The sequence below is a fragment of the Aotus nancymaae genome, unplaced genomic scaffold (genome assembly GCF_030222135.1).
Source record: "Aotus nancymaae isolate 86718 unplaced genomic scaffold, 86718_ANA_hifiasm-v0.15.2.pri h1tg000021l, whole genome shotgun sequence".
NCBI lineage: Eukaryota > Metazoa > Chordata > Mammalia > Primates > Aotidae > Aotus > Aotus nancymaae.
In genome coordinates, this window is record NW_026988433.1 from 22,399,657 (window position 1) to 22,426,869 (window position 27,213).

The window sequence follows — 27,213 nt, forward strand, 5'->3', positions numbered from 1 at the left end:
CTCGGGCCGGGGTTGGGGGGGACCTATTTGCTCGATCCGTTTAGCGGAAGGATCTCTTGCGCGGATGCAGTTGCGCTCAACCATCTCCGCCCCGCTCCACGCCCGGGCCCCGCCCCCTCCCGCGCCCGGGCCCCGCCCACTCCCGCGCGCCCTATGGCCCATAAAGAAGTCCCGGCCGGGCCGCTGCACTCCCCGCGCGCATCCGTGCGCCGCCCGAGGCTGCCTAAGGAGTCGGCGGCCATTTTGTTCTTCTCGTGGTTCCAGTGGGGAGAGAAGGAGGTAGCAGGGAGCGGGGCGGTTGCGGGGGATCCCGCCGCGGCTGCTGCCACCGCCGCCACCACCACCGCCTCTGCTCGTGGCGTGGGAAAGGAGGTGTGAGTCCCAGGCGCGAGCCGGCGGCGGCGCCGCTGAGGGAGGGTCGGCGGTGGGAGGGCGATGGCGGATTTAGATAAACTCAACATCGACAGCATCATCCAACGGCTGCTGGAAGGTAAGGGGGGCGGCGGGCGGCTGCGGGGGGAGGCGGGCCCGAGGGCAGCTGGCGGCCCCGGGGGCTCGAGGGAGAGGAGTTGGGAGGCCGGTTGGGCTTGCAGCACTGCGGGGAGTGAGCCCCTTGAGTTGGCCGGCTGCAGCCACAGGGAGGCCGGCCTGAGATCCCCAACTTGTCGCTAGCCGTGGACCCTCCAGGCTCCGCTCATTCATTGCACGAGGATGCAGGCTTCCTCCCGGCCTTGGAATTTGAAAACTCCGCTCCCCACCCCCATGTTTCCCGCCCCTACCCGTTTGCCCCTGCACACTGGACGGGTCTTCGGAGCGATGGTTGGGGGCCCCAGTCTAGCCTCCTGGACGGCGTGTGCTGTACTGTGCGAGATGGACTTTGCGGTGCTCATCCTCTTGGAGAGCAGTTTGAAGAGGGTATGAGTTGAACCGGGTTTGGGGGCTCTTTTCCTGCGTGCTTTTATATTTTTCGTAGTTCTAGGGTCTTGGGGGTCCTTTTCTTGTAACTTGGTAAGGAACGTTCATGTCTCGAGAGGCGTGAGAACCTGTCTTCTCCTGCCCCCCAAATCCTTTTAAGTTCTGATCTTGGAGAGGTCTCCGCGCTCTTTTCCTGAACGTGCATCTGAACAGGAAGCCAACGAGGCTGACGGTATCGTTATCTTTCCAATGTGCCAGGCTCTGTGTTAAGAGCTTTGCGTCCATGAAATTATTACTATAATAATCATAACTGACGCTTCTAAAGCGCTTACTGTGTGTCAGGCATTCTTTGAGCACTTAACCCAGATTTCGTTTAATTTTCCCAACCACTGCGATATTTGCGATTTTCTGTTGTTTTACAGAAGAAACTGAGATGAAGTCACTTAACCAAGGTCACACAGTGACAGTCGAGTGTCAAACCCAGATAGCCAGGAGCTAGAACTCGCCACAGACAACACTGTCACATTATGTAGGAAAGAAGGAGGTGGCCAGTGGTTAAGTAAAGGTTAATAGAAAGCTTTGCATTTCGGCTCACCTAAGACTTGTGAAGTGCCTGGCAATTGATTCCTGTTGATGTGGGAGAGGTTCAGCTTTTAAAGACGGAAGCTGAAATGAGCTGCTTTCAGATTCAAGGGCATGCTAACGGAGGCTAAGATCTTATCCAAGACTTTGTAAGAATTCAGTCAAATCCCCTAACTTGGACATTTTCATAATGGGAACTTGGCAGTTTTAACTGCTTTTTGCCTTCATACAGTCCTAAAATATTGTTGGACTATAAATGCTGTGAGTGGTGGAGTCGAGGGCATGAACAGTTGGACAGCTCTGGTGTTAGAATTTGCAGATCTTTTAAAGTTAGCTATTAAAATGAAACTCCTGAAAATATCTCGTCCTGTACTTTTCTTAATCTGTACATTCTTTCCTTTTATCCTGTCTTTTAAAAAAAAACACTGAATGTCATTAAGGACCCCTGAAATGCTCTTGAAATGTTATTGCAGGGTTTTGTAGGTGAAAACCTTGTTATTCCTTTAATGCCAGGTATTTATATAAGAACGATACTTTTTCGTACTAGTTAATATAGGTCTTTAATATTTTTTGAGGCAGCAGTTGGTCAGAAACTGATTAAAATAGTTTGCAGTAAGAAAGGAACTTTTTACTAAAAGTTATTTTCTTTCTAAATTTTAAAATTCTGCTTATCTCTGCAGGGATATGTGTGGCTAGAGTGGGCTTTATTTCTCTGAGGAAACAGGAAAAGTTGGAATTTGCATGGATTAAAAACATTAGAATTTTAAGATCATCTAAGGCTTGCTAACCTAAATTCTGGTTTGCCCATAACTGCCTCTTCATAAACAGCTTTTGTTCATTTTAATCTTTAAAATTCTAATAAGTGGTTTGGTAAATAATGATACATTTAAAATGAGATCATTGTTTCTTAATAGTTCCTCTTGTTATGTGGCACTTGAAAACCAGGTTTTCTTATATTTCATTTTTTGCTGAAATTAATAAAGCAGTGCATTTTAATGCCTCGGGAACAGGCTAGCTGCAAAATATACTTAAATTTGTTTCTCGTGGGTGTTAAATTGGCAGAGAAACAGTTGAAGATGATCCATTGAGGATATGTAGATGTCTAAGTTAAATGATGTCGGTAATAAATCATGTGCTTTACAATTTTTTATTTAAAAAATTAAATTTAATGATTTAAAATAGAAACGAGAGTCTCACTGTGTTGCCCAGGCTGTTCTTAAACTACTGGTTTCAAGCAATCCTCCTACCTTGGCCTCCCCAAGTGCTGGGGTTATAGGTATGGGCCAACGTGCCAGGCCTAAATTTTGTGCTTTTTGTAATGCCTCCAAAACCTTTTTTTTTTTCTAAATACTTTAAGATGTAAATATATCGGAAAGTAGAGGGAATATGACTTTTGTGACCTTGGTAGACTTTTTTGCATGTTCAGCATTGATCTTTTAAGCTTGAGAGCAGTATAAGCTGGTTGAGAAGTAGCTCAGTAATAGTACTGAAAAGCTAACTAAAAAGTGAAGTCTTAAGAGAAACAGCATGTTGATTTAGATCTTAGTCTATAACCTTTGCAGTTCTTTTCTTTGAACTCTGAGTAGTTTTTCTGTAAGAAGGCATCACTTCTGCAACCCACCATGGATGCTTTTATCCAAGCTCTGCCTTGCTGATGATAAAATCTTAAGGTTGTTGAATCCTTAGTATAACTGATGTTAGTTATTTAAATAACTACACAGTACAACAGGGCATTTTGAGAGAAAATAAGCCAGCTGTTGATTTGGTCTGATGTATTGAAGAAAAGTGAGATTTGGGGCAGTTTTACTTTGTAAATGACGTCCTTCAAGGAGCCCTGGTGGCTAGCATTTTTCTTGCATAGCAAGTGGTTGTAACTTTACTACACATCTTGGTTTGCAAGAAGCGTCTTTGTTTTGAAGGCCATTGTCAAACTGCGAGACCATGTCAGGTTCTGCAGAATTGCCTGACTTGCGTTAGTGATTTAAATATGACCTCTGCCCTGGCTCACAGAAAGTGTTTACAAATTTAATCCTCTGATAGATAAGGGCTGTTCTGAAGGTAGTGAGTGTTCAGATATTCTGAAAAGATTGTTTAAATAACCCATGTGTTCATGTTTTTTGGTGCAGTATAAAATGTTCATATTCCGATGTTTAAAAAAGGCAGCCATCCCTGGTCCTAAAGATAATAAAGGACAAACATAATGGTTTAAAAAGGAGGAGGTTTCTTAACATATTAACCAAGAAGAAAGAACTCATCTTTCCTAATGAATATCTGTAATTAAGTCTCGCTCTGTCACCCAGGCTGGAGTGCAGTGGCACTATCTCGTCTCACTGCAACGTCCGTCTCCTGGGTTCAAGTGATTTTCCTGCCTCAGCCTCCCGAGTAGCTGGGACTGCAGGCACGTGCCACCACACTCAACTAAGTTTCTGCATTTTTAGTAGAGAGGAAGTTTCACCATGTTGGCCATGCTGGTCTTGAACTCCTGACCTCAAGTGATCCGCCTGCCTCAGCCTCCCAAAGTGCTGGGATTACAGGCATGAGCCACCATGCCCAGCCTGTAACTATTTTTTTTTTAACAGAGCAGGTAACTTTTACACTCACATCCAAGTTGTCAGCTTCCAATTCCCTCATTGATAAGAACTGTGATGTGAGCCCTTGCCCTTCCTTTCCCATCAGCATGTCAGTTGTATGCCCACTTCCTCTCCACGTAGGCAAGGCAGGAAAGCTCTGTTCGAGACAGATGATCTGCAGCTTACAGGGGTCCTTTTTTAAACCACAGCATTGAAAAAGGATTACTCTCCTTCTGCCCACAGTGCCCTCTTGCCTGTCTGTAGCAGGAGGCAGCATTTCATTTTCAGCAAAAAATGAAATCTGACAGAATTGTGTGTGACATTGTTGTGCTGGGTGGGGGGATGGAAATGTGACATGCAGGAGTAGAGCCCTGGGCGTTCCTCCTCAGAACTGGGCAAATGGACATGCAGTTGTAGCCTAGCAGTGGTCAGCTGTAGAAACTAGGGAGGTGATTTAATGTCTTTGAAAGCACAGTCCTATTATAACCTATAACCTGTTGTGCAGAATCAAGGTGCCAGTCCGCCCACTTGACTAGGTAAGAATTCCTGATCATGAAACAGGGGAATAATTGATATTATGTGGACTTAACAGTTTAATTTAATTTACAATTGAGGCCATTAGTTGACCTTAGAGATTGGATTATGAAGGAGATAATATTCTGGGTGTCAGTCGCTTTGTAGATAAAGAAACTGAAAAGTCATTTGAGACTAGGAAGGAAAGATTTCATTTCCATGGAGCTTATGGAATTCTAGGACAGAGTTTGACCTCTGTACCCAGAGCATCAAGAACAGTGATATATTTGTGGATCTTTGTGATTGGTCTGAAATCTCTAGCTTCCCCACTTCACGGGGATTTACTGCCATCCCTCTGCTAGAGGGGAGTGATTGCCACCGACAGTAAAGCTTATAAAAAATGAAAACTCAAAATGTAGGGTCAGATGTAGCATCTGCTCAGTGGTATTTTACCAAAATGTGTTCTTAGACTGTGGAAAATAAAAGTTTTTGATGGATCGGCTTTATTCTACGTGTAGAAAACTCAAGATGCTTTATTGAGAATAGTTGACAGTGTTTTGCAGCTACATCCTATCTGCCTTGAAAAAAAATGGTGTCACTTTTATTAATTTTTTGACTACAGACTGGGTCTCACTCTGTCACCCAGGCTGGAGACCTAAACTCCTGGATTCAAGCAATCCTTCCTCCTCATCTTCCTGACTAGCTGAATCTACAGGCACACACGACCATACCTGGCTAATTGTTTTTCTTAGAGAGACAGGGGTCTCACTATGTTGCCCAGGCTGGTCTTGAACTCCTGGCCACAAACAGTCCTCCCACCTCATCCTTCCAAAGTGCCGGGATTACAGGTGTGAGCCATAGCACCCTGCTTTGGTGCCACTTTTAAATGCCTGAGGTATAACCCCATCCATTAGGAAAGTCAGGATGGGAGAGGGCAGGGTGTAGAAACAATTGTGTTGATCAGATATGGAAGTCTTCCTGCTAGTGACTTTGCAGAGAAACCGAAGGATTTTTTTTTTTTTTTTTTTTTTTTTTTTTGTCTTGCTCTGTTGCCTGGAGTACAGTGGCAGGATCTCAGCTCACTGCAGCCCTGCCACCCAAGTTCAAGCGATTCTCCTGCATCAGCCTCAGTTGTTGAGTAGCTGGGACTACAGGCATGGGCCACCATGCCCTGCTAATTTTTGTTTTTTACTAGAGATGGGATTTTGCCATGTTGGCCAGACTGGCCTCGAACTCCTGACCTCAGGTGATATGCCCACCTTAGCCTCTCAAAGTGCTGGGATTACAGATGTGAGCTACCGTGCCTGACCCAAAGGATTCTTGGTAATATTTGCATGGTTTATATTTTTTGCAGAAAAGAATTCAGTTGTTTATGGGAATGCTTAATGTTGGAAATATTTACTGTTTTTTGTTTTGGTTTGAGTCTTATTTTCCTAAATCTGTCAAATATCATGAGGCTATTAATTCACTGAATGAATATGATGTGGCATGTTGTTAAAATTATCACCTACTTTAACAGGATTATTTTAAAACAGCAAAATCTTCGTTGGCTTATTTTTATACTACTTGTGCCTTTCTTAGGTTCTGAAACTTCATTAGAATTCAGCCAGGGCGTTTTTAGTGTATGCTGTTTCTTTAATATGATTTTCTTTAAACAATTAAGAGACCTTGATGTGGCAAGGAGAATACTTTTTTATTCCTCATAAATAATCTCAAACTTGTCTTAAATTTCCTTCCATACTTTCCATCTTTGCTTTGCTTGTTGCCAGTAACTAACTTTCAAAAAAAGTTAGTGTTGCTTATGAGAAAGAGGTGGTATTGTAAATAATTACCAATGCTATTTTATTTATTTATTTTTTTGAGACATGATCTCACTCTATCACCCATGCCGGAGTGAAGTGGCACAATCTAGGCTTAATGCAACCTCTACCTCCCAGGCTCAAGTGATCCTTCTACCTTAGCCTCCTGAGCAGCTGGGACTACAGACACAAACCACCATGTCCAGCTAATTTTTGTAATTTTGGTAGAGACTGGATTTCACCATGTTGCCCAGGCTGATCTCCAGCTCCTGAGCTTAACTCCTGATCCACCCATCTGGGCCTCCCAAAGTGCTAGGATTATAGCCCTGAGCCACCGCACCTGGCTATTATTTTTTTATGATTCAAATTTTTACCAATTTGTTTTCAGTACAAAAGTGTGGAAGTTTTTATGATATGCTCATGTCAGTGATTTCCCAGATAAATAGATCAGATACATTTCTGCAGAGCAACCTTCACTCTTAACAGTAATAAGACATTTTCTTGAATCTCCCTTTCTAGCCACAGAAGGAAATATTAATACTTATACTGAAAAGTCACATCCTTAGGTTTGAGTTGGTGTGTTTTTGTGTGTGGTTTTTGTTTTTGTTTTTGAGAGGTAGTTTCTCTCTTGTTGCCCAGGCTGTAGTGCAGTGGCGCAATCTCAGCTCAGTGCAGCCTCCACCTTCCTGGTTGAAGTAATTGTCATGCCTCAACCTCCTGAGTAGCTGGGATTACAGGCGCATGCTACTATGCCTGGCTAGTTTTTGTATTTTTAGTAGAGATGGAGTTTCACCCGGTTTATATGGCAGCTTTTAAGAACTCTCCAGTGTTCACTTGGACTGCCAGACCTCATTTTGAAATCTCTGTTAGATGATTCAACATGAAATTTAAGAGTAATTCCAGATTTTCATACTTTGAAAAATACTCCAGTAAAGCGTGGTAAGCAAGTGGCACTATTTATTGTTTTGTAATTTTGTAGCACAGAAACAGGCTTTTTGCTAATCAGAAGTATATAGTCTGGAATGTATGTTTAATTCTAATGCTACCAGTCAACAGTACTTAAAGATTTATCCAGACTTCAGTCATGCGACAGATTTTGAGCACCTGCTGCATGCTGGCTATGGCTTGTGTATGCTACAGAGCAGGACTACTGCTGTGGGTTTACATTCTACCCATGGGTCCAGATGAGCGGGCAGAAGCCAACTGGCAAGTAGAATACAAATAAAATCGTGAGGTGTGGTGGGTAGTGACCCGATGTTTCGAGAGCCTTCCAAAAAGCATGCAGCAGGTTTGTGAAGGGAGAGGAGATGAATGAGAGAAGCTTTTCTCCAGGGTGAAGTGTGGTGTCTGAGCAGAGGCCTGAAGGCTGAGCAGCTGTATGATAACTGATGGAAGAGGGTTTTGGTAGTTTCTATCTTCATATATTTTTTTCCTTCTGCTAATTGTAGGAAACCTAAGAAGCTTTCAGACCATGTTTGTTGATGTTTCTCATAAGCACTGTTCTTTAAATATAAATCTTGGCCAGGCACGGTGGCTCACGCCTGTAATCCCAGCACTTTGGGAGGCTGAGGTGGGCGGATCACCTGAGGTCGGGAATTTGAGACCAGTCCGACCAACATGGAGAAACCCTGTCTCTACTAAAAATACAAAATTAGCCGGGCATGGTGGCACATGCCTGTAATCCCAGCTACTTGGGAGACTGAGGCAGGAGAATCACTTGAACTCGGGAGGCAGAGGTTGCAGTGAACCGAGATCACGCCATTGTACTCCAGCTTGGGCAACAAGAGTGAAACTCTGTCTCAAAATAAATAATCTTCATTTTTTCTGGAAAAGCTGTATCTAATCTTAACATTAAGAGTAATTTTTAAGGCCAGGTGTGGTGGCTCATGCCTGTAATCCCAGCACTTTGGGAGGCCAAAGCAGGATGATCACTTGAGCCTTGAAGTTTAAAGCTGCAGTGAGCTATGATTATGCCACTGCACTCTAGCCTAGGTAGCAGTGTGAGCCCCTCTCTCAAAAAAGAAGAATTTTTAAATTGTTGGGAGTCTTGCTTTTGCTTTTCACTAATCTCTGAATGCTCCCACCCAAAGGACAAACAGAGAAACAGGATAAAGGAGTTAAATATAAACTATGTGTAGAGGTGGTAGTGGGGAGCTTCCAAACCCAAAAAACAAATTGTTAGCAACATTGATTTCATCTGATGGCACTGACTAAATACAACAGCATTCATACAACAAAGCCTACTATCATATACTCTGAGCCAAAATTATCACGGAAATATTCTCCTGGAAGACTTAGAGTCAGCTATTCATTCATAAGTGTGGGGCTCTGCTGAAAAAAATTCACTTGAAACCAGAAGCTTCTAGGATTTCCTTCCTAGCCAAAAATAAAGCTTCCCGATGGGCAGTCTGCCCAAGTTTATGGTTAACTTGTGGTTAAATCACTAATGATTAGCATTTTCTAGCCAATGAAGCAGGAATCCCATCTTTCATCAGGAGTATTTCTTGAATTCTAACTCTGCATGGGTGTCTAGAGAGAAAAAGAAAATCACTTAATGGAAAAAATATTTTTTGTTGCTCAGTAGCTGTTGTATTAAATATGCGTCTGTTTGCTATCTCTCCTCGAAAACTATCAGTAATGCTTTTGTGGGTTTTTTTTTTTTTTTGAGACAGAGTTTCACTCTTGCCCAGGGTGGAGTGGTGCAATGGTGCAATCTCTGCTCTGCTCACTGCAACCTCTGCCTCCCAGGTTTAAACCATTCTCCTGCCTCAGCCTCTCAAGCAGCTCGGATTACTGGCGCCCGCCACCATGCCCAGCTAATTTTGTATTTTTATAGAGACAGGGTTTCTCTATGTTGGTCAGGCTGATCTCAAACTCCCGACCTCAAGTGATCTGCCCATCCCAGCCTCCCAAAGTGCTGGGATTACAGGCGTGATCCACCATGCCTGGCATTACACTGCTTTTATTGCTTCTTGTATAACATTCTTATCAGAATGAGACTTTGTCAGTTACATATTTTGGGTCCGAAAGTAAAGTGATTTTCCCAAAGCAATAGAACCAATCCAGAAATGTGGGGCTCCTGGCTTGCTCCCAGTCCAACCTTGAATCTAATGTTTACTTCATTGTGTGCTTGAAGAATTTTTGTTCTTTCTCTCTTACTATCATTTCTTGCAACTTTTCATTGAAAAAATAATACTCCTCCACTATGTTGCATATCTGTTCAAAAATTAATTCAGGCTGAAGATGACTTTACCTAAGGCAATATTTTGGAAACTTGGCATAACCCTTTTAATGGAAAATGATTCTCCACAATTCTCAACAAATGTGTCAGGTTTTTCACTTGAGTAATATTTACTACTCTCTAATATAGTTACTTAGATATATACAGAACAAAGCTAGAGACAAACCAGTTAAGCTTATTGCTGTTATTCACCTATTAAGTTAAATGAGTTTATGGTTTTAATATAAAGCCTCCAAAACCAAGAAATTTAAATTAGCAACATGGATTTAAATCTCATGGATTCTCTGGTTTTCTAAAACTGAATCACTTGATACTGGATTTAATGATGGAAAGATGAAGCCTTAAGTTCTGTATTTAGTCTGATCCTATGTTTTCACTTCCATTTTATTCACAGAATGCCTGATTGTATAAATCTTTTGTACAAAACAAGTACCAAAACTTGGATTCCAGTTGAGGATAATCAGGCCCCATACTTACCTAGACTCTGCTAGCAAATCATTTTGCTAGATCGTTTCATGAAGAGGCGACTTTATACCTGTAAAATTAGGGTACATTTAGTAGTTCAATGCTACTTAATCTGTATCTAGTTACAACTGGAATCAAAACATAAAATTTCTTCTTTCCCATAGCTACCTACCTGCTGACAAGTGAGCTCTGTCGCAGTTTTTACTTTGATAGAACCCTAAGTGCTCTGGTGGTGTGGATGCCCTGTGCTATGCAATGATTTCTTTCTCCCATTATTATCTGTTGAAATTATTAGGAAATGTGCTTTTTTTTTACAGGATAGCACATGACTGACATCCTTTGCTCTATACAGACATGAGTATAAACACAAATGTAAGCCCAGAAATCGCATGGCAAAATAAGTACGAGTTAACATTTTCTTTCTTTTTTTTTTTTTTTTGAGACGGAGTATCGCCTTGTTACCCAGGCTGGAGTGCAATGGCGTGATCTCGGCTCACCGCAACCTCCACCTCCTGGGTTCAGGCAATTCTCCCGCCTCAGCCTCCTGAGTAGCTGTGATTACAGGCACGCGCCACCATGCCCAGCTAATTTTTTTTTGTATTTTTTAGTAGAGACGGGGTTTCACCATGTTGACCAGGATGGTCTCGATCTCTTGACCTCGTGATCCACCCGCCTTGGCCTCCCAAAGTGCTGGGATTACAGGCGTGAGCCACCACACCCGGCAACATTTTCTTAATGAAATGAAAACAACACTAACATTTTTTTCCACAGGTAAATTAAATCAGAGATCCTCAGGAGGAGATACCCATGGTCCTCTGAAAAACACTGATTGGGGAGGGTTCTAAGTATATTTCCAATCCTGTTTCTAACAGCACTTGCATGGACAGGATGGCCCCCTTTTTGGAATACTATAAAAGAAGTCTTACTTGATATCGAAGATGCAATTAAATCTTGTCTAAGATTTTAAGATTCTAATTAGGCATTAAAACCATGGTTATTATAAGTGTCCTGAAAATGACGCCACTCAGAAAACTAATTAAACCATGTTTTTGCCCCTTTATCTAAATCTTATATTTTGTATTTTGGCTTAATTGAGCTAATTAGGGTTTTTCTCCTCTGCAGTGAGAGGGTCCAAGCCCGGTAAGAATGTCCAGCTTCAGGAGAATGAAATCAGAGGACTGTGCTTAAAGTCTCGTGAGATCTTTCTCAGTCAGCCTATCCTACTAGAACTTGAAGCACCACTCAAAATATGTGGTAAGTTTGGGGCACACAAGTTATCTTTGGTTACATGATTGATTGACTGAATCAAAGATATGTTGATGACCTTGTATTAGCTAGCAGAATCATTTTCCTGTTTGTGAATAGCCTGTAACTACTTAAAATTGAGTTAAATAGTAGCTTTAGAATAAATACTTCTAATGGACTTAGTTTAAAAAAAAACATTTTGCTGAAGGAATGACCATTGCAGAAGAAAAAAAGGAAACTAAGAATGGAGAGCTAAGGAAAGGTCTGAACTACATGGATGTATAGGAATATGTTTAAGCTTAAAGCAACACTGGTTATAGCTAAAAACAGAACTTCTTTGATGCTGATTTTGGGTTTCTGTATTCTATATAATAGAAGCAGATCATCTGTGTCTTAATGTAAAAACTAAACCTTATTCATTTGAGTAATATATTCTTATAGCATATTTGATTGCATCGATAAAACTTTGTGTGCATGTTTTTAAAGTAAAATGTTATTTGGCATTATCTTGCAGGGAGAAATTGAAAGCTAAATGTGTTGGTGGGTGGGAGGTAGGGGTAGGGTAGTGCGTATGTATGTATGTGCTTTTGTTCAGTTGAGGCCAAGGCTCACTAGAAGTGTAGCAGTTCTGCTGACACAGTACCCAGAGACTGAGCTGTCAGAGATCTGATATTGATCAGTCAGCCCGAAAGGAAAGCCATGTTACTTGGCAAGAAGGCATGCCTAGACATTATAATACTTTACACAGAATAAATTCTTAATTAGTTGAATTTTGTGTGAGGTTCTGGACATACACGTATACTCAAAAATTTTATTAAGCTTGGTTGAACTAAATATGATGCAAGATTGGAAATTACTTAGTGTTGGCTGTCAAATTAAACTCTCATTACTAGAGGTCGGTGCCACTGCACAATTAATATTTAAAGAATATCTTTCCAAAGCTTTGTTAGTGGATTGAGCTGTAAGTATGGGAACACTGTGTAACAAAATTCTTGCTTCTAGGTGACATCCATGGGCAATACTATGATTTGCTGCGACTTTTTGAGTACGGTGGTTTCCCGCCAGAAAGCAACTACCTGTTTCTTGGGGACTATGTGGACAGGGGAAAGCAGTCATTGGAGACAATCTGCCTCTTACTGGCCTACAAAATCAAATATCCTGAGAATTTTTTTCTTCTCAGAGGGAACCATGAATGTGCTAGCATCAACAGAATTTATGGATTTTATGATGAATGTAAGTACTTTTCTTTATCTGAGGAAGAGTTATTGAAATTAAGATACTTTATTGTAAACAGTTATCACATACTTCTGTTAGGAATTGTGAGTTTAAATGCAGTGGTGTCATCTCTCATGTTTTCTGTTTCCTTAACTTGTTTTTAGCTTAGCTTTTTTTTGGGAGGGGTGGGAAAAACGGAGTCTCACTCTGTTGCCCAGGGTGGAGCGCAGTAGTACTGCCTCACTGCAACCTCTGCCTCCTGGGCTCAAGCTATCCTCCCGCCTTAACCTCCAAGTAGCTAGGACTACAGACATGCACCACCACACCCAGCTAATTTTTGTATTTTTTTGTAGAGACGGTTTCACCTTGTTGCCTAAGCTGATCTCCAACTCCTGGACTCAAGGAATCCACCTGCCTAGGCCACCCACTGGGATTACTGGTGTGAGCCTCGGCGCCCAGCCAGTTATTTCTCTCTTGGGTAGAAAAGTAACACTGCCGCTGTAATAAATAAGGTCTTGGATTCTTTTATGATGTGATGATCAGATTAGGAAGTAATGCTCCATGGTAATGGTTTCTTTAAGATGAATTGTTGTATGCACAGATAACTTAATTCTTAGTAGAAATCTGAGAACCATTCCAAATGGTTTTCTAAAGCAACTTTATTATGTAATTTCATTCCATAAAATTCACCTGTAATCCCAACACTTTGGGAGGCCAAGACGGGTTGATCACCTGAGGTCAGGAGTTCAAGACCATCATGACTAACATGGTGAAACCCTGTCTCTCTACTAAAATACAAAAAAATTAGCAGGGCATGGTAGGGCATGCCTGTTACTCCAGCTACTCAGGAGGCTGAGTCAGGAGAATCGCTTGAACCTGGGAGGTGGAGGTTGCAGTGAGCCAAGACCATGCCATTGTTGTGTATTCCAGCCTGGGCAACAAGAGCGAAACTTCCTCCCTCCCCCAAAAAAGTGTACAGTTTAGTGATTTGTAAATTTATAGAGTTTATCGACCATCACCATAGCCCCCAGGCAGTGACTGATCTACTTTCTGTCTTTTCTAAAGAACATTTTATACAAATGGAATCTTGCAATATATAAATAATTAGGTTTTTAAATTATTATAGTTTTTCTTCTTCTGTCTTATCCACACCCAGGAAGAATGGCAGTAACTTTCCTAAAACTAAAATGTGCTGAACAAAAAATGCAAAACTATAAAAAAAAAAAAAAAAGATTATTTTTACAATATTTTACACATTTTGTGACCCATTTGGATTGTTTAATTAAAGGTGCACTTTGACTATTGACAAAACACAGTTCTTAAAGCTTCGAAAATAATCAGTTTGATAAAGGATTTTATGTCAGAAAAGGTTTTGAATCTTCACCTCCACCTCCTTTTGTGCTCATCATTTCTGCCAGGAGGGTTTCAGGTTTGGAGTGAAGAGGTAGTTAAGGAGCTTCAGATATTTGGCATTTGCTAATATGATTATAGGGAGCTCAGCAAAGGGTTGTCCCTGTGGTCCTCCCCTAGACCACATTGTGACTTAGTCTCGAGATGTGGTGTTTTTCCATCTCAATTTCACATAGATGAGTTGAGCTAGCACATTTATTGAAGTGCATCCTAGAAATATACTCACAGACTGAGCCCTTCTACTACCGTAACCCTTTCCCACAATTGGATGTTTACTTGGTCTATGACCTTGAGATCCAGCTGGTAAGATGGGGTGGGTGGAATCATCAGGTACAAAGATTCTGTGGGTTGTGGACTGACTGAAACCATTGAACCTGTACAGGAAAGATTTGAAATTAACAGTGATTCTGTATCAAAGAAGTACCAGTAAGCCAGTTACTGCTCCTTAGGTAGTGAAATAAGAGACAGGTGTGGTGGGGTTTTTTGGTTGGTTGTTTTTGAGATAGAGCCTTAGACTGGAGCGCAGAGGTAGGATCATAATTTACTGCGACCTGTAATTTCTGAACTCAAGCAGTCCTTCTGCCTTAGCCTCCCTAAGTGCTGGGATTACAGGCATGAGCCACCACACCCAACCAGAATGTTTTGGATACTTACTCCAAGTGTTACTCTTGAGTTAAGAAAGGGTTCCCTTTACATAGCTGTTAGCCCAGCAAATACTTTACATGTTTACCTTGGTGAAGTTCACATCCAGGTGACCTCATTTTTGTGATGTATATCCTAATGTAATGACATTGACTGCATCAGATTCAGTTTCTACTTAATGCAGAGGCCTTTAAAAATGACTTAGAAGATCAGTGTTGTTGGTTGATACCAGTTTCAACTCCTGTTTGGTCATCAACACAATTTGTAGACCTTGTCTACCTGTGAGCATAAAAGTGCCCTTGACATAGGTGGCTTTAGGTTGAAGGCTTGCAGACATTTAATATATGTATAATATATGTTAATTTTATTAAAATGAAAAGTTTTATTCAAATGTTGATTTACATGGGACAATTTTAAAAAAAAACTGCCTGTTTTCCAAGTACATAAATACTTTATACTACCATTTCTTTTTTCTTTTTTTTAAGTTTGCAAATGTGACAGAAAAGCTGAGGTATATGTTGTTGGGTAAAACATGAGTGTTTGTTGATCTGTTTCTGTTACCAGAGCTGTCTGATGTACAATAATGGGAAACCACATTATAGGTTCTGGCTCAGAATCCTAGGATTTGGAAGCTAGACAATTACCCAGGCTAAACCTTTCAGGAGCGAGATGTTCCTCGTGGTCTGAGGTGGCCTTAGTCAGGAAATGAAGAGAGAAGAGAAAGAGGCAGCCCTGTGCTTAAAATGCTGAGAGGCGTTTTACAGGAGGAAACAAACTGATTGATGATGGAGAGGCCAGCAGGACTTGGCAAGGGAAGCTGGTGTATGTGGCATAACTAAAGAATCAAAGGCCAGGCATGGTAGCTCACGCCTATAATCTCAGCGCTTTTGGGAGGCCTAGGTGGGTGGATCACTGGAGGTCAGGAGTTCAAGACCAGCCTGGCCAACATGGTGAAAACCCATCTCTACTAAAAATACAGTAATTAAGTGTGGCAGTGCATGCCTATAGTCCCAGCTACTCAGGAGATTAAGGCTGGAGAATCCCTGGAACCCAGGAGACAAAGTTTGCAGTGAGCCAAGATTGCACTGCTTCACACCACCTACTTGGATGATGAGTGAGACCCTGCCTCAAAAAAAAAAATCAAGAAGTGAAGCCGACCTTGGGGAAAATGGAAGTCACTGTCACTGAGGGATTAAGACAGCGCAGCCCTGTTTTTATAATACAGGTTAAGTATTCCTTGTCTGGAATGCTTGGGACTAGAAGTGTTTCAGGTTTCAGATTTTTTTTTTAATATTTGTGTTACTATTACTGATTAAACATCCCTAATCCAAAAATTGGAAATCTAGAATGCTCCAATGAGCATTTCCTTTGAATATCATATGAGTGCTCAAAAAGTTTCAAATTTTGGAGCATCTTGGATTAAGTAGTAGTATTGCTATTGGAAATTGGAGGTGGTGATTTTGCAGATTGCGCTTCAGCCTTTTGTAGGGAGGAGTTTGTTAAGCTTTCAGAACTGCCCCACCTCCCCCACACACACCATTGAAGGAATTAGTAGCCTCTAAAGAAATGCATCATAGGGTGAACCATGGTCAGAGTTATACCTAGTTATTGAGAAACCAGAAATGGTCAAGAGAAAAGATAACAGTCTTCTCTGCCGAGGGAGAAGGCAAACATTTGTTGAATTTGCATTACATTTCAAGCCCTGTGTTAAACTCCCTATGCTGCTTGATTTGCATTACAAGGTGAGGTGTGATTCAGGAGGTCAGTTGCTTGGGCTGGCTCTAACTCTCAAAGGAGAGATACAGGTTTAACCTTTAGATATCCCTGTAGTCCCCAGGATAGCACAGGAAAAGAGACTAAGGACAAACACTTGTTTTTTTGTTTTTGTTTTTGTTTTTGAGATGGAGTTTTGCTCTTGTTGCCCAGGCTGGAGTGCAGTGGCGCAATCTCGGCTCACTGCACCCTCTGCCTCCCAGGCAGGTTCAAGTGATTCTCTTGCCTTAGCCTCCCAAGTAGCTGGGACTATAGGCACGCGCCACCACACTCAGCTAATTTTTGTGTTTTTAGGAGAGATGGGGTTTCTCCATGTTGGTCAGGCTGGTCTTGAACTTCTGACCTCAGGTGATTCACCTGCTTTGGCCTCCCCAAGTTCTGGGATTACAGACGTGAGCCACCATGCCCAGCCAAACTCTTGATTTTTAAAGATTGTGCTTCGTGTAGTAAGGTACAGGAGACAAAGGCATCTGGACAATTGGACAGTCTTCAACCAATCCAGGGAAATTTGTTCTTGCAAGGTATGTGAGTAGATTTTAAACTCAGAACATAGGTTTCCTGTAGAAATGGTACATAGAGGCATATTTCTGTCAGAGCCACTCTGACTCCAGAATGTGTGGATACCTGTGCTGGTGAGGGAACATGACCAGCCTGTGACATCAGGCCTGTGGGAGCATGTGGAGTCTGTACAGTGTTGGAAACAGATGTCCTGTAGTGCCTGTGAGAAGCATCCACTGCCCTGTGATCATTGTGCCTCCTGCTAGAGCACTGAGGCGGGTACATAGGGGTTGGGTGTTAACTCAGAGGTTTCCTCAGAAGGAAGGTGGTAATGCCACACGTGTACGTTCCTAATTGCCTTCAGAAGTAGGGAACTACCTGTGGTGAGATTGGACAAAGTAGACTGGATTTCACACAGAATTTATGCCACTAGATAATTCTTGGGATTTGATGGTAATCCTTAATCATTATCAAATCCAGAATTCTGGTTTCTGTGAAATTTTAAAAGATTTCATGTGAAAATGTAAGTCATTGCTTTTAGATCAAATGTGTCTCTCCTAAACCTCTTCCCTCCAGGAGTCTTTTTTTTTTTTTTTCTTTTCTTTTTACTTTAAACAGATGGGGTCTCGGTATATTGCCCAAGCTGGTTTTGAACTCCTGGGATCAAGCAATCCTCCTATCTCAGCCACCCAAAGTGCTGGGATTACAGGCATGAGCCACCACGCCTAGCTCTTATTTTAAAAGGGTCTTAAAATAAGACTGTTTTATTAAGATTCTTAATAAAAACATAGTTTTGTTTGCTTAAAAGGTACCCAGAATCTTGCTTTGGGGGATATTATCCTGAGAGAATGAGCCTATAGAACAGTAATACTCTCTTTTTAATCACAGGTAAAAGAAGATACAACATTAAACTATGGAAAACTTTCACAGACTGTTTTAACTGTTTACCGATAGCAGCCATCGTGGATGAGAAGATATTCTGCTGTCATGGAGGTAGGTGGGCTGATTTTTGTTCCAAATAGGTTTTGATCCCTTCCAAAGGGTGAACACTTTGACATTTGTGAGTTATCATTGGGATGACTTCCTCTGACAGAACTCTCTTTTGTTGATGTGTTGCATTGCAGTTTCACTCTGACATAGCCAAGATCATTTGGATAAAAATCTTAAGTAACCAATTGATTTATTATAGGGAGTTCCAGACTCTATAAATTAGGTCTGAAAATAGAGCAGAAAGTATTTTTATTTTATTTTTTTAGAGATGAGGTCTCACCATGTTGCCCAGGCTGCTCACAAACTCCTGGGCTCAAGCAATCCTCCTGCCTCAGCCTCCCAAAATGCTGGGATTATAGGCATGAGCCACCGTGCCCAGCTGAGAAAAGTGCTGTTGAGATGGAGTCTTGCTCTGTTGCCAGGCTGGAGTGCAGTGGCACAATCTCGGCTTCCTGCAACCTCTGCCTCCCAAGTTCAAGTGATTCTCCTGCCTCAGCCTCCCGAGTAGCTAGGATTACAGACGCACACCACCACGCCTGGCTGATTTTTGTATTTTTAGTAGAGATGGGGTTTCACCCTATTGGCCAAGATGGTCTCGATCTCTTGACCTCATGATCTGCCTGCCTCGGCCTCCCAAAGTGCTGGGATTACACGCATGAGCCACCACGCCCAGCCAAGAAAAGTATTTTTAACTATAAAATGAACAACATGTAACTTGCCTATGCCAGAGATCCTCTAGAACACTGAAGATGTGAATAGATTTTCCCTTGATCTGTTTTTTATCCTCTCAGAACTTTTTCTGACTTGGATTTTAAAGCTATTTTGGCCAGGCACAGTGGCTCACACCTGTAATCCCAGCACTTTGAGACGCCAGGATGGGTGGATTGCTTGATGCCGTGAATATGAATATGAGAACAGCCTGTAACATATCGAGACTCCCGTCTCTAGAAGAAGTTTTAAAAATTAGCCAGGTGTAATGGTGCACACCTGTAGTTGTAGCTGTTTGGGAGGCTGAGGCGGGAGGATCACTTGAGCCCCAGGATTTAAGGCTGCAGTGAGTCATGATCATACTCCTGCACTGCAGCCTAGGTAACAGAGCAAGATCCTATCTCTAAAAATATATACATGTATGTTTTATAAGCTATTTTGTTTTGCTCACTGGTTGTGCTTTCTTTAATGTAATTAAAATAGTAATTCTAAAGAGATCTCTGTGCTCCTATACTCACACAGGTTTTGGTAGAGTTGGATACATGGTTTTTATCTCACATCATATTCATCCCATATTGTAACTCGAGACAATGTGTTCCTGTAGATTTAATGGTCTGTGAACAGTGCAGGTTGCCTAGAGAACTACCTCACACCCGAGCATCCTTCTCAGCTCAGTGATTACAAGCCGTCAGTCATAGCATCGCTCATTATTGTCGTCAACTGGGGAAGCACACAGAGGAGTTTTTTAAGTCACTGGATTTTACAGTGTTCTGTCTATTGGGGTAGCTCTCCATGTACTGTTTAAACCTACTACGCCCCATGCATTAGTGCATATAATTCCAGTGTGTATCCAGTTGTCCTTTTTCTGTGTGTGTGTTTTTTTCCTTTTAACCAAAACTAAAACATCATAGATTTCAGTTTTTGTGTCAGGATTGTTGAATTTATCTGTAGACAAATGGAACTTTTGAAGGGGTAACACCCTTTTAAAAGTTCTGCTTTCTTCATTTTTCTTGTTTTCATTGAATAGGTTTATCACCAGATCTTCAATCTATGGAGCAGATTCGGCGAATTATGCGACCAACTGATGTACCAGATCAAGGTCTTCTTTGTGATCTTTTGTGGTCTGACCCCGATAAAGATGTCTTAGGCTGGGGTGAAAATGACAGAGGAGTGTCCTTCACATTTGGTGCAGAAGTGGTTGCAAAATTTCTCCATAAGCATGATTTGGATCTTATATGTAGAGCCCATCAGGTATTGATTTTGAATTTTACATGTACACTTAAGAGCATGTGTGTGAGCACAGATTCTCCTTGTTGATTTTGGTGGGTAGGTATTGCTTATTTATACAAAGTGTCTCTGGAACACAAGACAGGCTCAATGGGAAACTGAAACATGGTTTTACTCACCTAATATTTGCACCTGTTTATACTGAAAAAATTTTCTCTTCAAGGTGGTTGAAGATGGATATGAATTTTTTGCAAAGAGGCAGTTGGTCACTCTGTTTTCTGCACCCAATTATTGTGGAGAGTTTGACAATGCAGGTGCCATGATGAGTGTGGATGAAACACTAATGTGTTCTTTTCAGGTAGAGCATACTTTCAACATTATTTCCTTTTAATATGTTTGAATTTTGATGATTGAAAAATGTAATTATATTTTTGCCTAGTGTTCATTTATGCTGAGTAGGCTGAATTTTTATTTTCCCTTAACCAGTCTGTGTCCTAGTTGAATAATATGTGGATCCCTTGCAAAAGAAAAAATTTATTATGGCATCTTTTCCCCAGTGTTGAATTACAGTTTTTTGCATTGCATATTGGCTCCTTATGCTTATAGCTCTTTTACTGTAAATCTAAAGCCATAATGGCGATGTAATGTTCAGCTAAAATTAAATCACCACTTGCATGTGAAAAGTACTAAATGCCTCATGCTATGTGTTTACTTAATTCTGCCCTCTAGTCTAACTTCCACAAAATTTCTGTGGATGTACCATGACATCATTTAGCTTCCACTTGGCACAAAAGCATTATTTAGAATCTGCTTCAGTCTTTTTCTCATTGCTTATTATGGTAAACTTGTACAACTTCATGCTGGCCTAATCATAAACATAAGTACAGCCACCAAATGATGTGGCAGTCATCAGTTAAATGAATTAAAACAGTTTTTACCAATTACCAGAGAGAACTTGCAGCTTCCAAAATTCCAGAGATTGTGCAAAGACTCCTACAGGTTGGAGAAACACTTTTTGTAAAGGCCTTTCTCTCCTATATCAGGAGTAGCTAAAGATACTACCAGGTGTAGACTTCAGAAAATTATTTTAGTCAGAGACAAAATAATTTGTCCATTAAAGGCCTTTCTCTCCTATATCAGGAGTAGCTAAAGATACTACCAGATGTAGACTTCAGAAAATTATTTTAGTCAGAGACAAAATAATTTGTCCATATCATAGATTTTATCTGTTCATCATAGCATTGATTACTAAATGTTTACATGTCACCTTAGCTTGTGTTAATATGCTAGGAGGGCTTTCACAGTTGTTGGGGCAATCGTAAACACCATCTGAACAAAAGATTTGAATGAGATTTAAGGACTCTTAAGATTTGGAGTTGAGTATATTTCCTAAAATGAACTCTTTTGAATCTCTCCAGATTTTAAAGCCTGCAGAGAAAAAGAAGCCAAATGCCACAAGACCTGTAACACCTCCAAGGGGTATGATCACAAAACAAGCAAAGAAATAGATGTCATTTTGACACTGCCTAGTTGGGACTTGTAACATAGAGTATATAACCGTCATTTTTAAGACTGTAATGTGTACTGGTCAGCTTGCTCAGATAGATCTGTGTTTGTGGGGGCCCTTCCTTCCGTTTTTGATTTAGTGAATGGCATTTGCTGGTTATAACAGCAAATGAAAGATTTCACTCCAAAAAGTGTTTTGTTTTTTAATTCTCTATTGCTTTTGCAAACAATTTTAATGATGGTGTTAAAGCTGTACACCCCAGGACAGTTTATCCTTTCTAAGGGGTAAGTGTACAATTGATCTTTTTTTAATTCAGTACAACCCATAATCATGTAAATGCTCATTTTCTTTAGGACATAAAGAGAGCCCTAGGGTGCTCTGAATCTGTACATGTTCTTGTCATAAAATGCATACTGTTGATACGAACCACTGTGAACATTTTTTATTTGAGAATTTTATTTCAAAGGGACTGCTTTTTCCTCTCATTGTCTTGTTATGAACAAACTAGTTTTTATAGCTATCAACATTAGGAGTAACTTTCAACCTTGCCAGCATTACTGGTATGATGTATATTTAATTAAAGCACACTTTTCCCCTACCGTATACTTAAAATGACGATTAAAGCCATTCTTTTAAATATTTGTGACTCTTTCCTAAAGCCAAAGTTTCTGTTGAATTATGTATTGACACACCCCTAAGTACAAGGTGGTATGGTTGTGTACACATGCTGCCTTCTTGGGGATTCAAAAACACATTTTTGATTTTGAATAGCAATTAGTGATATAGTGCTGTTTAAGCTACTAATGATTAAAGGTAATAACATTTTGTACAATTTCCATATAGTCTATTCATTAAGTAATCTTTTTACAGTTACATCAGGCCTGAACCCATCCATTCAGAAAGCTTCAAATTATAGAAACAATACTGTTCTATACGAGTGACCGATTATGCTTTCTTTGGCCTACATTCTTTATTCTGCGGTGAAGTTGAGGCTTATAAGTTAAAACAAAGGATCTAACCAGTTTATACAGAACTTACAGTATCTGTCTATGACTTTTTTAAACCAAGATCTGTTAAAAAAGAAATCTGTTTCAACAGATGACCATGTACAATACCATGTGGTGAAAATGAATTCAGAATTATTAAATGATGAACTTGTTAAATCCTCTCAGTGTCTGTTTATTAGCACAATACACACAGGAGAACTGTTGATGGCATATTGAATAGATTTTCCCTAATAAATTGCTCTGGAAACCACATAGTTGCATTTTGGTTTTGTCTTCCTTCAAATAGTCTATTTTCCAAAGATAGATTATAATACAGATACTAATACTCTTTGAGTTTGTAACCTGGAGATACCTATTTGTGTAATAGAGTGATGAGGTGGAATGATCCTTCTCTACCATTTGGGGAGATGAGGCTTAATCTGTGTCCATAGTTTTCTCATTGGGTTCACTTGAACTTAGTGGTGAATTTAGATGCAGCTGGCTTTATTATTCTGAGTCAGCCACCTACATTTTCATGCATAGTTCTTTGATCTCTTCCCCCTTCCCTGATTTACATGGAACAGAGTATCTTGTCATATTTTGTCACAAGTATATCAGCTGTATCTTAATTTCTCAAAGGTACGCTAAAAATGAGTGAAGAGCATGTCATTTGAAAAGTGTTCCTTTTCTTTTCTTCTTTCCTTTTTTCTTTTCTTTTCTTTTTCTTTTCTTTTCTTCTTTTCTTTTCGACAGAGTTTCACGCTTGTTGCCCAGGCAGGAGGGCAATGGCATGATCTCGGCTCACTGCAACCTCCGCCTCCTGGATTCAAACGATTCTCCTGTCTCAGCCTCCCAAGTAGCTGTGATTACAGGAGCATGCCACCATGCCCGGCTAATTTTTGTATTTTGGGTAGAGATCGGGTTTCATCACATTAATCAGGCTGGTCTCAAACTCCTGACCTCAGATGAGCCACTGCACCTGGCCAAAAAATGTTTGTTTTTTTTTTTCTGTTACAAAGTGGTCTCCCTGAGGATGTTGGCAAAGGACCTTCTAGAGAGGAACTGTTTGAAGGACACACAAGAGCACAGGGGCGCAGACTCCCCTCTGCTAAACAAGCTTCCTTCCTGAGGCATCTGGCCCATGCCCTGCTCCCATCAAAGAGGGAAGGGGGACCTCATGACCTTCCTGCTCCACATTGACAATATTCATACTTGTGCTGTTTCACTTTTACATAATATTCTCTCAGACTCCTTTGATTATAGGAAGAAAAAAGTGTGTAATAATTGTGTCAAAGGCAAGTTCTGCACATCTTTATGTCCTGAACGTTAATGAATTCACACTTCTAGGATTTCAAAATGCTATAAAGTTATAAAATTGTGCTGCTCTTACTTGGATTATATCATTTTTGGAGTGTGGTATCTGGCTCAAAATTTTTTTAAGGAACATAGGTCAAGTAGAAGACAAGATTAATCTTTGGTTTTAGGACATGAGATCTTTAGGAGAAACTCATTTTGAAATTAACATGTGACAGCAGAACTTGAGGTGTGTGCCTGGATAACCTGGTGGCCATACTCAGCCCACATCCTCGCCCCTCCTACCTGATTTGAGTGAGTGACCTGAATGCTGAAGCCACCATGTTCCTAGCTATGAAATATCCATAGCAGTAGCTGCCTCACATTGTGAAACTTGAGTGAAGTGATGTGGTGTCAGAATGCTCAGCTCAGTGGTATTTGCTAAATGTTTGCTTTTTGTTGCCTCATCGATCCCGGTTGTGTCGTGTCTTTGCAAGTCTCAGTTGGCTGAGTTTGAAGTGTCAGTGAGTACTTGCCAAGTATAATGAGTACTTGCCTTTGGTTTATAGCCCTCTTACGACCTAATACTAAGCCATGGATAACTAAGTATGTCTGAGCATTTACTGTATAAGGGAACACCATCATAGATGTTATCAGCATATACAAAAGAAATAACTAGGAAACAGGAAGTTGTTATAATTATTAGTGTAATCTAGTAATTTTTTTTTTGTAAACTTGGTCACAAGATGACAGCACCATTATAAAACCATACAGAAAGGCAGGTGATAGGCATCCTTAGTCGCTCAATCATCCATGTAATACCCACCATTGAAATTGCTGATCTGGTACACATCTAGCTGCGGTGGACAGCTCAGATGCTCACGTATAAGCCTTGTTCTTAAAGTACCTTGATTTAAGGCCAGAGTTCTCAAGTAACATACACATAAATGGGATATGCAACACAGAGCCTGGGAGCAAATTACTGAGTGCTGAGCCATGAAGAAGGCACAGGATTGAAACTGCTGGAAAGGAAGATCAATTACCACATTTCTCAATGTGGGACCGTGATGAGAGTTTAAAAGGGAATTCAGTTTGCTGGGAGGTGAAGATACAAGCTACCAAGTTAAGGCATCATGATACGAAGAAACACAAACTATTGCAAGGAAGCGCTGCATGAAAAACCTTAAGTTTATTTTGGCAGTTTGCAGACTCACCATGTGAATTGAGACACTCATGGAGACAAGGGCCTCAATCCAAGTATTGCCTGAAATTAGTAGTAATGGGGACAAAGCCGAGGATCTGCATAAGAAAAAGAAGGAAGGTCTTCCTCATGTTTGGGTCTATAGAAGACATTAAAAAGAACTTACAGAAAGTTGGTTCATATAGGTTTGAAGTGCTGTGTCTCCATTTTCCTGTCTTGAGGAAAAGACACAAAACAATCTCATGTATCAGCTGGCTTGAATCTGCCGGGGTGGTTTTGATGAATAAGAACTTTTTCAGTCCTGAAAGTCAGGTGTATACAGCAGCCTAGACTAGAAGAACATGGCACCCTCTGCCCCAGGCTTTGGTTTCCTTTTCACCCACAGAATAGGGATTATATGGATTAGCCCACCAAAACGATCTACAGCTTTCCTTACTCTTAAGAAGCATTCAGGAAACATTAGCCCTAGTATAAGACCAATGAGCAGTCCTAAGATTTAAACCAATGTCAACATAAAGGAACTTATTAGGAAAACTTGGTCCAGGCACAGGCAGAAGTCAATTTTCATTCATCCTCGCTGACTTGTGAGCTTCAGAAGAGTGGAAATGGGTTAGGCACGGTGGCTTACGCCTGTAATCGCAGCATTTTGGGAGGCCAAGGTGGATGGATCACAAGGTCAGGGGTTCAAGACCAGCCTGGCCAACATGGTGAAACCCCATCTCTACTAAAAAATACAAAAAACAATTAGCTAGGCATGATGGCATGCGCCTGTAGTCCCAGCTACCCGGGAGGCTGAGGCAGGAGAATTGCTTGAACCCAGGAGGCAGAGGTTGCAGTGAGCCAATATTGCGCCACTGCACCCCAGCCTGGCACCTGACAACAGAGCAAGACTGTCTCGAAAAAAAGAAAAAATTAGCTGGGCGTGGTGGTGGGCGCCTGTAATCTCAGCTACTAGGGAGACTGAGGCAGGAGAATCACTTGAACCTGGGAGGCGGAGGTTGCAGTGAACTGAGATTGTGCCATTGCACTCCAGCCTGGGTGACAGTGCGAGACTCCATCTCAAAAAAAAAAAAAAAAACAAGAGCGGAAATGACAGACTATCAACACTTTCAGCCTAAGTCTCAAATAGAATGAGTACTTGCATGAGTGCATCCCTGAATTAGTGCATGGTTCATAGTCGTGTGATCGCAGAGATGACTGCCATCCCATCTGATCAGCACAGCAGCTTCTGTAGCTCCAATGGGCTTGTCAGCTGTATTACAAGTATTCCAATAATTTCAAACACAGGTAAGTATTTGAGTTGTGAGAATTACATAGAAATTTTGTTAGTTATTTGAAAGATAAATATGTTAGAGTATTAAAGCACTTCAGTTAATTATGTAAACAATTTTGTAATCAAAAAGTTAAAACTAAGCTGGACGTGGTGGCTCACGCCTGTAATCTCAGCATGATTGGGAGGCCGAGGTGGGTGGACTTGAGGTCACAAGTTTGAGACCAGCCTGGCCAACATATAGAAACCCCATCTCTACTAAAAATACAAAAACTAGCCAGATGTGGTGGCACATGCCTATAGTCCCAGCTACTCAGGAGGCTGAGGCAGGAGAATCACTTGAACCCAGGAGGTGGAGGTTGCAGTGAGCCAGGATTGCACCACTGCACTCCAGACTGGGCAACAGAGCGAGACTATCTCAAAAAAAAAAAAGTTAGGCCGGGCGCGGTGGCTCAAGCCTGTAATCCCAGCACTTTGGGAGGCCGAGGCGGGTGGATCACGAGGTCAAGAGATCGAGACCATCCTGGTCAACATGGTGAAACCCCGTCTCTACTAAAAATACAAAAAATTAGCTGGGCATGGTGGCGCGTGCCTGTAATCCCAGCTACTCAGGAGGCTGAGACAGGAGAATTGCCTGAACCCAGGAGGTGGAGGTTGCGGTGAGCCGAGATCGCGCCATTGCACTCTAGCCTGGGTAACAAGAGCAAAACTCCGTCTCAAAAAAAAAAAAAAGTAATAGCAAAAAAAAAAAAGTTAAAACTAAGAAAGTTTAAAGTAATAAAATAGGGAAATAGAATGTTGGCTACATAAGTTCAAGAACTTTATACTCTTGAACAAAAGTTTGTAAGAATTTTAAAATAGAAAGCATACAAAATATTGGGAAGGAATCAGTATGGCAAGTCTCTTAAATGCATCTGAAAATATTCAGGAAGCATGCTGAGGCACTGCCCAAAGCTTGAGATTGAGAGGTTGTATAAAGTCGCAGGCCTCAACCAGATTTTTTAAAGTCTAGAAATTGAGGAAGCCGTAAGTCCTTACCTTGCTATTGGGATGGAACATTCAATTTGGTGGTAGGGCCAGCCAAAAAGCAACTTGCTCTTCCACCAACCTCAGATAAAAGTGAGCATTTATTTAGTATTACAAACATGCAGATAGCACAGGAG

At 41.1% G+C, this 27,213-nt stretch overlaps 1 protein-coding gene across 1 annotated transcript; it reads left to right on the forward strand.

Annotated features, from left to right (window-relative positions):
• Positions 1-248: 248 nt before the first annotated feature.
• Positions 249-22,559, forward strand: PPP1CC (protein phosphatase 1 catalytic subunit gamma). Its single transcript, XM_012469060.2, has 8 exons — positions 249-490; positions 11,208-11,339; positions 12,333-12,563; positions 17,757-17,861; positions 19,594-19,817; positions 20,017-20,151; positions 21,212-21,272; positions 22,171-22,559. The coding sequence occupies exons 1-8, from the start codon at positions 436-438 to the stop codon at positions 22,239-22,241; spliced, it is 1,014 nt and encodes a 337-aa protein (XP_012324483.1). The 5' UTR covers positions 249-435; the 3' UTR covers positions 22,242-22,559.
• The last annotated feature ends 4,654 nt before the right edge of the window (positions 22,560-27,213 follow it).

Excerpts from the sequence above, each read along its gene's own strand:
- PPP1CC (XM_012469060.2), top strand. The coding sequence starts at position 436 with ATGGCGGATTTAGATAAACTCAACATCGACAGCATCATCCAACGGCTG. Across the intron at positions 19,818-20,016 it reads TTATATGTAGAGCCCATCAG|GTGGTTGAAGATGGATATGA; the intron begins GTATTGATTTTG and ends TTTCTCTTCAAG. Across the intron at positions 20,152-21,211 it reads CACTAATGTGTTCTTTTCAG|ATTTTAAAGCCTGCAGAGAA; the intron begins GTAGAGCATACT and ends GAATCTCTCCAG.